This window comes from Babylonia areolata, chromosome 35, assembly GCF_041734735.1.
Source record: "Babylonia areolata isolate BAREFJ2019XMU chromosome 35, ASM4173473v1, whole genome shotgun sequence".
NCBI lineage: Eukaryota > Metazoa > Mollusca > Gastropoda > Neogastropoda > Buccinidae > Babylonia > Babylonia areolata.
This window is the reverse complement of record NC_134910.1, coordinates 2,700,080-2,712,579: the sequence shown is the minus strand read 5'-3', so window position 1 is coordinate 2,712,579 and position 12,500 is coordinate 2,700,080. Positions and strand designations below refer to the sequence as shown.

The 12,500-nt window shown below is 43.5% G+C and overlaps 1 protein-coding gene across 1 annotated transcript in view; it reads right to left on the bottom strand.

The window, feature by feature from the left end:
• The window catches only part of LOC143277759 (sialin-like), a 24,000-nt gene that overhangs the window by 5,348 nt on the left and 6,152 nt on the right, over nt 1-12,500 (bottom strand). The window contains exons 3-8 of the mRNA XM_076582661.1: nt 11,004-11,237; nt 7,222-7,309; nt 4,303-4,398; nt 3,141-3,262; nt 2,363-2,512; nt 246-378 (exon numbers count right to left, since the gene is read on the bottom strand). Coding sequence (XP_076438776.1) covers nt 246-378; nt 2,363-2,512; nt 3,141-3,262; nt 4,303-4,398; nt 7,222-7,309; nt 11,004-11,237 — 823 coding nt within the window. The remainder of the gene's footprint in view (nt 1-245; nt 379-2,362; nt 2,513-3,140; nt 3,263-4,302; nt 4,399-7,221; nt 7,310-11,003; nt 11,238-12,500) is intronic.

Sequence of the window (12,500 nt, the reverse complement as noted above, 5' to 3'; positions counted from 1 at the left end):
CATACCCAGCATGCACAACCCCGAAAGCGGAGTATGGCTGCCTACATGGCGGGGTAAAAACGGTCATACACGTAAAACCCACTCGTGTGCATACGAGCGAACGTGGGAGCTGCACAACACACACACAACACACACCGCACTATAGATCAGAGTGGGGGATGGAGGGTGAGGGAGGTTATCAGATAGATAGATAGATAGATAGATAGATAGATAAAGTTTCTGTAGAACAAGATTTCCCGACTTACCCACTGTATAGAACAGTTTTCGCGTTGCCCCAGTGGAAAGATAACGCCGACCACGGATGAAATCCGCCACCAAGCTGAACGGGACTTCAGTCAGCAGCAGAACCAGGTGAGGCACTCCAGACAGAAAGCCGGCCTGTTTGGGAAGTGCCAGTGCCAGTGTCAGTTTCACTTTCAGTAGCTCAAGGAGGCGTCACTGCGTTCGGACAAATCCATATACGCTACACCACATCTGCCAAACAAATGCCTGACCAACAGCGTAACCCAACGCGCTTAGTCAGGCCTTGAAAAAAAAGAAAAAGAAAAAAAGGTGAATAAATAATAGATAAATACAAAAAAAATTACTACTACCACTACTAATAATATGTATAAGGCGCAAAAACTTGAAGTCAACTATAAGCGTAAATAGATAAATAAATAAATGATAATCATAAAGTTTCAAGGAAGTAACACAGCGTGCAGACTTCTCAAGAATCAAGAATATTTAATCCTTTCACCCCTTTCAGGGCATGGAGGATATAAAAACAGCAATAGTATTTTACACCAAGATTACACATGAACAATTAAAATAACATAACTATCAGAAACAGAATACAAACTATATGAAACACAACATAAATGAACATAGTATTTTTCTGGTATTAAACCTCAGGATACATCTGACTACGTTGCTCATCTTTGCAACATTACTTAAGTTTAACCAAATTGTCTCGGCTGCATGAAATAAATTACACAGAAAGCCTCTTCCAACAAGAACAAGAGAGGCAAGGCCTTCAAGACTCACTTGTGATACACTTAAAAAAAATCTAATCGTTAAAATGTATTCTGTATTTGTTAGTATAAAGCTTCAGGTTAAAAGAAAAAGAAAAAAGAAAAAAAAAGTCCTAACGGCAGATTCGAACCCCGCGTGTTCGGATGAGGAGAAACTGTCTTACCCATTACACTATCGTGCCTGCTTAGCTAACGTTCAAAAATAAAATATTTGAACATGCTTTTTTAAAGGGCGATAAATCGATTGCAGTATTCGCAGTGAGAACGCTGTTTAAATCATATTATTCTGGTGTATCTTGGGCATTCAAAAAATTTTTTAAGGGCAATTTAAAATTCGTTTTAAGTCCGCGGTAAAGGAGACGTGGCTATCGCCGCAATCATACTGCAACATTTAGATGTACATGTACAAGTTTAGTTACACCCCGTTGACACGGTCGATTCAATTTCTCTTTTATGTTCATTCTAGTTTTATAGTTTTAAAGTTGATATGAAAACTGAGTATTTTGTTAAACTAATAACATGTGGGGCGAAGTACAAGTACTTCTAAACATCGTATGAAGTGAAAAGGACTTCATTTTGAGAAAAGACAAGACTGGAAATTTTTACGTGTCATCAATTCAAGGGTATTAACTCTCATGGTTTATTATTTTTAAATGTGAATTCCGACTGATTCTGTGGATATTTTTACGGCATTTGGGGGCATAATCCAGTATGTGATGAGGCGTTCACAAATCTTTCTCTGAATAAATATTTAACGGTCTCTTTCTCCAACTTTCCATCACAATGTTATCGTGTATTGTCGATTGAATATAGGATTGAATGGGCAGGTCAACAACTTGAAACAAAATGGCGTCGTTCGCGTTCGTGAAGAATATGAGCACGCGCATTGAATATGTATAAATATGTGTACGCAATTGATTTTTGCCCATGACCTTCAGGGCTCAGCCAGTAGATCTATAAAGTCCACTCGTGATAATGATTTTAGTATTTTCCGAAAAAGACCACTTGGGCGAATGAACGTAGTGAAAGCCCTGTACACTGAGAGTAAAACACACAAGCTTTTTATGGATTGAGTATAATTTCAAAATGTAATGTTTAAGACACACACGAACACCCCTGTGTCCCCCCCGCACCCCCCCCCCCCACACTCCTCCCCTGCCCCCGCCACACACACACACACACACACCAATCCACACTCCAACTCCCACCCACACTTCAATCCCCCCTCCCCTCCCCCATGCCTTCCCTCCACACACACACACACACACATCCCCCCACCCCACCCCACCCCACCCCACCCCACCTCACCCACCCACCCACACACACACGCGCGCACGCACGCACCACACCTGAGCCATATGGAAATGGAGGATCTCCTTGAGGTAGGTGGGCAAACAGTTGACCATGCAGTAGAAGACCCAGTTGAAGCTGAAGTGAGCGATGGTGACGGCCCACACTGCCGGTGACGAGGCCAGTGCTCTCCACGGGGTGGACAGGCGCTGTGGGAACAAAGTAGTAGTAGTAGTAGTAGTAGTAGTAGTAGTAGCAGTAGTAGCAGTATCATCATCATTAGTGTGATAGTCAGTCGTGTCCGACTATGACCATCAGAACAGCAGAGGAGGCAACTGCTGTTCCGACTATTTGGGCTAGAATTTGATTATAGTGGAGAGTGTCTTGCCCAGGTACATCCCCACTCTCTCGGCCAAGAGGGTTTTAGGACAGTCGGCGTTGGGATGGTTCCCAAAGGCCAACTAGCCCACAAGGCTGTAGCACTAAGAGCCAGTGCAATTTTGCCTCCTAGTTTGAGAGTCATAGCCCTTCACAAAAGACTAAGCTGTAAATGGTTTCTCATTGACTGGAGAAACCATTGATAATACAGCTCTCACTTTGCTGTTGGCCCAAATGTAAACTTATGTCAATCTGTGATATAAGCCGAGTGTTGGGCCTTAATCATCATTAGTAGTAATAGTAGTATTGTCATTATTATTATTAGTAGTAGTATCTTCATCACCATCATCATCATTATTATCACTCGTATTATCATCATCATCATTGTCACCGTCATCATCGTTTTCATTATCATTCATAGTATCGTTATTACTGACTGAACATCGCCTCCCCACTCACCTCTCTCCGGCCAATGGAGCTCTCAATATTGTGTCTCTCTGCGGCCGAGATCCGTGGATGTTGGGCCGGAGAGTCGTGAATCAAAGCCGTCCAGCATATGACCCATAAGCATCCCAGTGCACCTGCACATACATATGCATAAGCATTCTCACGTGTACACACATCTCCGGCGGTGACAGCGCCTGGTGGGAAAAGGGCGGAGATCTTTCCGATCTCCCAGGTCAACATACGTGCAGAACTGACAGTGCCTGAGGCAGCACCCCCCCCCCCCCCCCCGTCAGCCCCCCTTCCCGCCCCCCCCCACCCTTTCGTGTGTATACGCACACAGAAGATCAAATACGCACGTTAAAGATCCTGTAATCCATGTCAGCGTTCGGTGGAGTTATGAAAAACAAGAACATACCCGGCATGCACACCCCCGAAAACGGAGTATTGCTGCCTACATGGCGGGGGGAAGTAAACAAAACGGTCATTTGTCGTAAAATGTTAAATGTTACATGTTTGTCTGAGTGTGTATGTGTGCGTGGGCCTGAAATCTGATTGAATGAAACAGAAAACGAATGATGAGCGCCCAATGGCAGCCGTCAGTCAGCTCTACCCAGGTAGGCAGCCTGTTGTGCAAATGACCCCGTGTTTGTAAAGCGCTTAGAGCTTGGTCTCCGACCGAGGATAGGTGCTATATAAGTATCCATATCAATCAATCAATCAGTCAATGTACACACAGACAAAGACACAGGCACACACACACACACACAAAAAACAAACCCACACACACACAGACACACACACACGCACGCACACATACACGCGCGCGCGCACACACACACACACACACACAGTTTCTCTCTCTCTCTCACTCTCTCTCTCTCTCTCTCTCTCTCTCTCATACACAAACACACACATACATACATATAACACACACACACATACACACGCACGCACACATAACACACACACACAAAGAGACATCCCACAATTGCACACACACACACACACACAAACACACACACACACACACACACACGTGTACACACACATACACACACACACGCATACACACACACAGAGACAGGTACATCATCCCACCATCGTACACACACACACACACACACGCACGCACACACGCACGCACACAATTCAGATATCACCCCCAGCTACCCACCAAACACGTAGAACACCGAGGGCCATCCTCCCGCGAATCCTTCCTTGCACAAAACCCCCGATACAGACATCGCAGACACTGTGCCCATTTCACCCCCTGCAAACGTTCACAACTGATTGATTCTGATGACAGTAATCAAGAAAATGCACTACATACGTCATACTCGAGATAAACTGACCGTCACACAAACGTCATCAAATCAAATCAAATCAAATCAAAAACACATGGAAATTAAGTTGTGCAATCACAGGCTCGTTGTAAACACTGGCATAAAATCATCAAGCGCAACATAAGAGATTAAAACTAGTCAAATAAGAATTCCCAATAGCTGACGATATACTAACCCCCCCCCCCCCCCCCCTCACACATACTCATGTTAAGACAATAGGGTATTGCACAACAATATTAACAAATGAAAACATCCAACAAAAAAGGGTATAGATTACTAAAAATGACGTGCGCGCACGCACGCGCGCGCGCACACACACACACACACACACACACACACACACACACACACACACACACACACACACACACACACACACACACACACACACATACACACACATACACACACACACACACACACACACACACACACACACACACACACACACACACACACACACAAACCGTGACAATAAACGCTGTTACATTACAAAGACCCAAGGCCTGAACTGCTTGGTGTCTAATTAATTAATTAATTAATTAAGGGCCGTAAGCCCATAGGTGGTAAAACTCAGTTACACCAACATTCTTTCATCGCCAGTGCCCCATTTTAGCAACAGCTAGGTAGTGGAACCCATGTCACTGAAATGCGACCAGATCATGCGGTCTGTTAACAGTCAACCTACTGTATGATAGTCAGTCGTGTCCGACTATGACCACCAGAACATCAGAGGAGGCAACTGCTGTTCCGACTAGGCCATCACTCCACTTACTCTCGCTCCATCACTCTCATTCTGAGAGTTAACAAATTTGGTTGTTTGCATGTATAAGCAGCTGTCCACTCTGAAAGCCAGCTGATCTTTCCCATTCCTTCTCTTCCTTCGTTCATGGGCTGTAAGTCCCACGATCATTCCAATGCATGACTGGGCTTTTAGGTGTATAACCCTTCTTTACACTGTACGAAGGAAGGCAACGTTCTTTACACTGTACGAAGGGAGGCAACGTTCTTTACACTGTACGAAGGAAGGCAACGTTCTTTACACTGTACGAAGGAAGGCAACGTTCTTTACACTGTACGAAGGGAGGCAAACTCCATTTCCTGGGGTATATATATATAATGATAGTCAGTCGTGTCCAACTATGACCATCAGAACATCAACTCAAGGTCTAGTGGAGGGGGAGAAAATATCGGCGGCTGAGCCGTGATTCGAACCACCCCGCTCAGATTCTCTCGCTTCCTAGGCGGACGCGTTACCTCTAGGCCATCACACCAACTTTGGCCCATCCTGCCACCGACAGTTAGAGAGCAGAGGGTTCCTTGATGACCAGCTCACGGTCTGCCAGCATTTCAGCGGCATGGGCGCTAGTACTACCTGACTGCTGCTGAAAATGCGATATTTGCGATGAAAGGGTGTTGATGGAGTGATGGCCTAGAGGTAACGCGTCTGCCTAGGAAGCGAGAGAATCTGAGCGCGCTGGTTCGAATCACGGCTCAGCCGCCGATATTTTCTCCCCCTCCACTAGACCTTGAGTGGCGGTCTGAACGCTAGTTATCAAGGAACCCTCTGCTCTCTAACTGTCGGTGGCAGGATGGGCCAAAGTTGGAACAAATTAACGTCCAGTGATAGCTGGGGATACTCCCTGTGGCAAGAACGGACTATTTCTATTTGTGTTTCTTTTTATCACAACAAATTTCTCTGTGTCTCTTTCTTCTGGCGCCAAGAAGTGTTGCACTCGAAACTGACCGGCAGTGAAAGGGTTTCATTTTTTTTTTAACCCTTTCACCGCCAGTCAGTTTGGAGAACAAAATTCCCTTGTGGTACAAACACAGAAAAGACAGTGGCTAAGGATAGCTGGGGATTCCCCCTTCGATGTATAGAAAATATGGCCTATCCTACCATCGAACATTAAGAGCAGTAGGTTCATGGATAACAGACCAGTGAATGGTCACCTTTTAGTGACATGGGTCCTCTACCACGCCTGTGCATAAATGCGATCTTGGCGGTGAAAGGGTTAAAGTTAGTAATACTTCGTGGAAATAAATGGTGTGTCAATAACGTCAATACGTCACAGAAACCTTTCATTTAGTGCGTCAAACTTTGCAACAAGAAATTTTGAGATGTAATATCAAGCTTTATATAACTGTTTTATTAACGGTGTATATGCTATACAAAAAAAAAAACAATGTTCGTGACATTAAACGTAATATTATTAACTCACTCAGGACGGCCAGTCCTCTCCTCAGCCCTACAGAGACCGCCTCGGACTTCCACTGGATGTCTGAATGACCAAACCTTTTGCTTCCGTCGTCAGAAATGCGGTATTGGTTCTCTACATACACCTATTCAGTATAAGAGCCTTCCGCTTGTGATAGTTTGATGATGTTAATTGCGGTGAAACGGTGTCATCCTCGTCTTTTTCGCCGTTCGTATGGAAAGAGTTAAAACCTTAAATATAGAAAGGGTTGTTTGTACATTTTCTTCATGACATGAAACGGTCACATAACTGCCACATTATGACAGTAATTGTTGCACTAATCACGTTCAACATCAGACAAACGTTCCATATATATATATATATATATATATATATATATATATATATATATAATACATTCACGGTTTTCTAAACCGTTATGCTCATGACAATAAACGCAATATTCATGACAACAAACCTGATACAAGCTATACATTCATGACATTGGTTCCTAACATAAAGGTTGCATTACTCCTTTAACAAGGTTCGAACCTGCGTGTGTTAAGCAGGACAGGATGCTGCGTTCATAGACAGGAGCCCACTCGGCCCACATGGCGTACATTGCAGGAACCACAACGCCCTGTGTCATACAGATTTGAACATGTTTAACTCACTCAGTACGGCCAGTCCTATCTTCTCCTCTGCACAGACCCCTCGGATGTCCAGTGGGTGTCTGAATGACCCAACCTTTAGCTTCCGTCGTCAGAATTGTGGTAGTCTTTGTCAACATTCACGTCTTCAGTATAAGAGCCTTCCGCTTGCAATATTTTGATGATGGTAACTGGGGCTGAAACGCTGTTAACGTCGTCTCTTTCGCCGTTCGTATGGACAGAGTTAATTCCAGTCTCATGTCTTCAGACTTTTATCGGTGTGGACGATAGCAACAATGCAAAACATTCTAGAATATCTAAAGATATAAGACGCACCCGACAATCCTTATATACAGACACATGACGTACACAACAACCCGGCACATAGGACATAAACAGAATTCATTACATAAGATATACCAAGTAATCAAGATCATTGGACATAGCAAGAAACATAGGAGACATACCAAGATTTCAATATTTAAGACCTACCCGTCAAATTTATTTATTTATTTATTTTTTGTTGAGAAATCAGTGGATGCGTAAAATTTCTGCAAATGAGCAGGATAGTCTCAGCATCCTTGGAAGGCTCTTTCCCACTTTTTTTTTTGTTCTCTCTCTCTCTCTCTCTCTCTCTCTTTTTGTTCCTTCCATCATCATTTTTCTCCTTTCTGTTGTCTTTTCTTTCTCTTTCTTTTTTTTTCTTCTCTCATCTCTTTATTCTCTCTCTCTCTCTCTCTCTCTCTCTTTCTTCCCCCTGTAATCTGTCTTCTTACCATTGTCATGCTCAAACATTGTCAAGGCCATGCAACATATAAAATGCCTACCCGTCAATCTAATACATAACACAAAACCAACAATCCAGCACATGACACACCCAACAATCCTCAATAATGTTTCTAAAGAATACAGACTTGAACCATATTTGATCTATTCAAGAAAAAACTGAACATAAAACAGCTATGTGCAGACTTCGTATAAGCGCACATGATCTCCAAATACACAAACACAAAGACACAGAAAAATATGCAAGAAAATGCAAAACATGTGGTGTATTAGAAGATGAAAATAATTTCCTAGACAAATGCATCAGATAAAAAAACAACTTACGAAAAGTTTTCTTAAAGAGATATAAAGTCTGAATTCACAAAATTTGATGATACTGACACAGTGAGTCAGTGGTGTAATTACGACCCCGTACAACCCCGACTTGCAAAATTCGTAAATGAATGTTTCAAAGAACACGTCATGCTTTGATCATAACACCTTACATTTAGTTTAGATGTGTGGTTTTGTTGTTGTTGTTTTGTATGTTGTTTTGGGCGGGGGGAGGGTGTGTGTGTGGGGGGGGAGGGAGGGGGGCGTGTCTATAAACCATTCACACGGTTTTCATGACAAATAGATATGATTCTGATTCTGATGATTCACACTATCATATGCATGCACACGTGCAACACACGCGCATGCCACGCTCTAGTCCTTGGGGAAGGCAGTGCACAAGTGGCACACGGAAATATGTCATAACGAAAGGCAACGCACTACACAATACAACGCACCACAGCACAGCAACAACACAAACACGACACAAGCACGCTACAAAACACAACACAGGCATACTACAAGCCCAACAACAGAACGAACATAACACAACACAGTACAATGCACCACAGCACAGCAACAACACAAACACGACACAAGCACGCTACAAAACACAACACAGGCATACTACAAGCACAACAACAGAATGAACATAACACAACACAGTACAATGCACCACAGCACAGCAACAACACAAACACGACACAAGCACGCTACAAAACACAACACAGGCATACTACAAGCCCAACAACAGAACGAACATAACCACAACACAGTACAATGCACCACAGCACAGCAACAACACAAACACGACACAAGCACGATACAAAACACAACACAAGCATACTACAAGCCCAACAACAGAACGAACATAACACAACACAGTACAACGCACCACAGCACAGCAATAACACAAACACGACACAAGCACGCTACAAAACACAACACAGGCATACTACAAGCACAACCCTCCCCAGCACAAACGCAAAATAACCACAACACAATACAATGCATCACAACACAGTAACAACACAAACACGACACATGCATACTACAAGCACAACACACACAAACACAACTCAAGCCTACTACAAGCCCAACAACAGCACAAACGCAAAATAACCACAACACAATACAATGCACCACAACACAGTAACAACACAAACACAACACACAAGCATACCACGATAACAACACAAACACAACTCAAGCATACTACAAACACACACACACACACACAAACAGCACAAACACAACATAGCCACAACACAGCACAACACAAATACAAACACGACACAAACACAAACACGGCAACAAAAAACAAAACAAAACAAACAACACCAGCATTCACACAAAGTGACAAACACAACCACAATATCCTTCTATATTGTGCCTATGTCTCCCCTTTTAATGTTTTATTTCATTTTCCAATGCTCTGTATCTTTCCCCACCACACACACACACACATACGCATACACGCGCGCACACACATACACACACACCATTCTTCACCCTCTGCCCAATACCGTTCCCACCACCACGCCCCGCCCTCGCCCCCTTTTTTTCCCCCGTCTAATATCACTTAAAGTGGAAGACGTTAAACTGAAGACTACCACTACTACTACAACCACCATACAAACACAACACAACACAGCGCAACACGAAACACAGACACAACAGCACAACCATAGGCAAGCACACAACAGCAAACACAAAGAACACAACACAAAACACAAACACAACACATCAAAACATGACACAAACGCAGCAGCAGCAGCAACAACAACAGCAACATCATCAACAACAACAACAAAAACAGCAACACACCGCAACACCCCCAGAACAATCTGCGAACCTCATCAGACTAAAACGAACGTTACCAAAAAAAAAAAACAAAAAAAAAAAAAAACGACAACAAAAAAACACAAACAAACAAAAAAACACAAAAATGCCTATCACGTTCAAGATGCTTTTGATGTATCGGGTTGCAAGACAAGGCAAGAGGTCAGAAAATTAATTTCAATATCCCCTTGGGGGGGGGGCGGGGGGGGGGCGGCGAGGGAGTGCGGGGGGGGGGGGGACCCTACCCCACTTCCTCCCCACCACACACACTCACACTCTTTACTCTCTCTCTCTCTCTATATATATATATATGATGGCCTAGAGGTAACGCGTCCGCCTAGGAAGCGAGAGAATCTGAGGGCGCTGGTTCGAATTACGGCTCAGCCGCCGATAGTTTCTCCCCCCTCCACTAGACCTTGAGTGGTGGTCTGGACGCTAGTCATTCGGATGAGACGATAAACCGAGGTCCCGTGTGCAGCATGCACTTAGCGCACGTAAAAGAACCCACGGCAACAAAAGTGTTGTTCCTGGCAAAATTCTGTTGAAAAATCCACTTCGACAGGAAAAAGAAATTAAACTGCACGCAGGAAAAAAAAGAGAGAAAAAAAAGGGTGGCGCTGTAGTATAGCGACGCGCTCTCCCTGGGGAGAGCAGCCCGAATTTCACACAGAGAAATCTGTTGTGATAAAAAGGAATACAAATACAAATATACATATACTTTTTTTTTTCTTCACCCCCACCCACCTGTCCCAGACCCTGCATCACTCTGACGGCCACCAGAAACGAGGTCCCCCCAAAACGGGCGGCAGCGGGAGTCAGCAGCGTCAGCACTGACGTCAGCAGACACCCCAGAGCCAGCAGCCTCTTGGCCCCAGTGCGCTCTGCCAGCCAGCCAGCCGGCACCTGGGTCACGATGTACCCGTAATAAAAGGCCCCCAGAATCAGGCCCTGGGTCTCTTCGTCCCACTGGAACTCCCCCTGCTGGTACTGTGAGAGAGAGAGAAGACTGAACTGAACACTGAAATGTTTTAATGTCATTAGCTGTAAAGCTCTAGTGACATAGTTAGGTACAAATCAGAACAAAAATGGTGCAAAACAAATAAAATGGAACAGAAAGGAAAAGCATAATCAAAGTAAACTAAACTACAAAGGGATAAGCGGCACTTTGGTACTTTGTCATTTGCTTAAGATGTCCGTCCACATGGCAGGCGGGTACTATCTCTCTCTCTCTCCCTCTCTCTCATTATCTCTCTCCCTCTCTCCTCTCCCCTCCCTCAAACATATGCAAGAGAGAGAGAGAGAGAGAGAGAGAGAGAGAGGCTTTTGACGCTTTGGTATATTATTGTTATTGCCTGCATAGGGGGTGATAAGGGTTATTTCTTATGTCACCACAAGTACAATACCACACACTCTGCTTAAAATCCATCGAAGCAAAAACAGAACAAACAGACAAGAAAAAGAAAACAGGTGGCAAAATTCTGTAGAAAAATCCACTTCGATAGGAAAAACAAATAAAACTACACGCAGGAAAAAATACAAAAAAAAAGGGTGGCGCTGTAGTATAGCGACGCGCTCTCCCAGGGGAGAGCAGCCCGAATTTCACACAGAGAAATCTGTTGTGATAAAAAGAAATACAAATACATATGTAAGTGCAGGGGGATTGAAACTGAGGTCACCATGACAACAGGGCATCAAAGGCCTCTGAAATTGGCACTTTTTTGTTGTTGTTGTTATCATGATGAAAGGGGAGGCTGGTGGTAATGATGACGATGTTTTGCTATAGAGACCCATTAGGTTTGGGACAAGGCGGTACTCCACTAACCGCGCGCGCGAAAATTAATCTATTGACCCTTCACTTTACTGGGAAACTTTTTTAACACACAGATAGAGCCGATGCTCACACATGCAGCAGAAATTTGGGGTCCGGTTACTACTGAGAATATACAAATAGAAATCATTCATTCACTTGTAATAAAAACATGTGTGTTCTGGGATGGTGTTTTTTAAAATTATTATAATTATAATTATTGTTTTTTTTTTTTTTTTTTTTTTTTTTTTTTTAAATATATACCTCTTTATTCCTCTAATAAAATAGCATAATTATGGTGAAACGGGTAGATTTCCACTGAAAATTCCTACAACAATTAAGCGCATAGAGTATTGCTTAAAACTTGTTAAATTTCCACCGGCAAGACTGTGTAAGCAGGCTTATGTAATGTTACTACAGCAGCATGAAGAAGG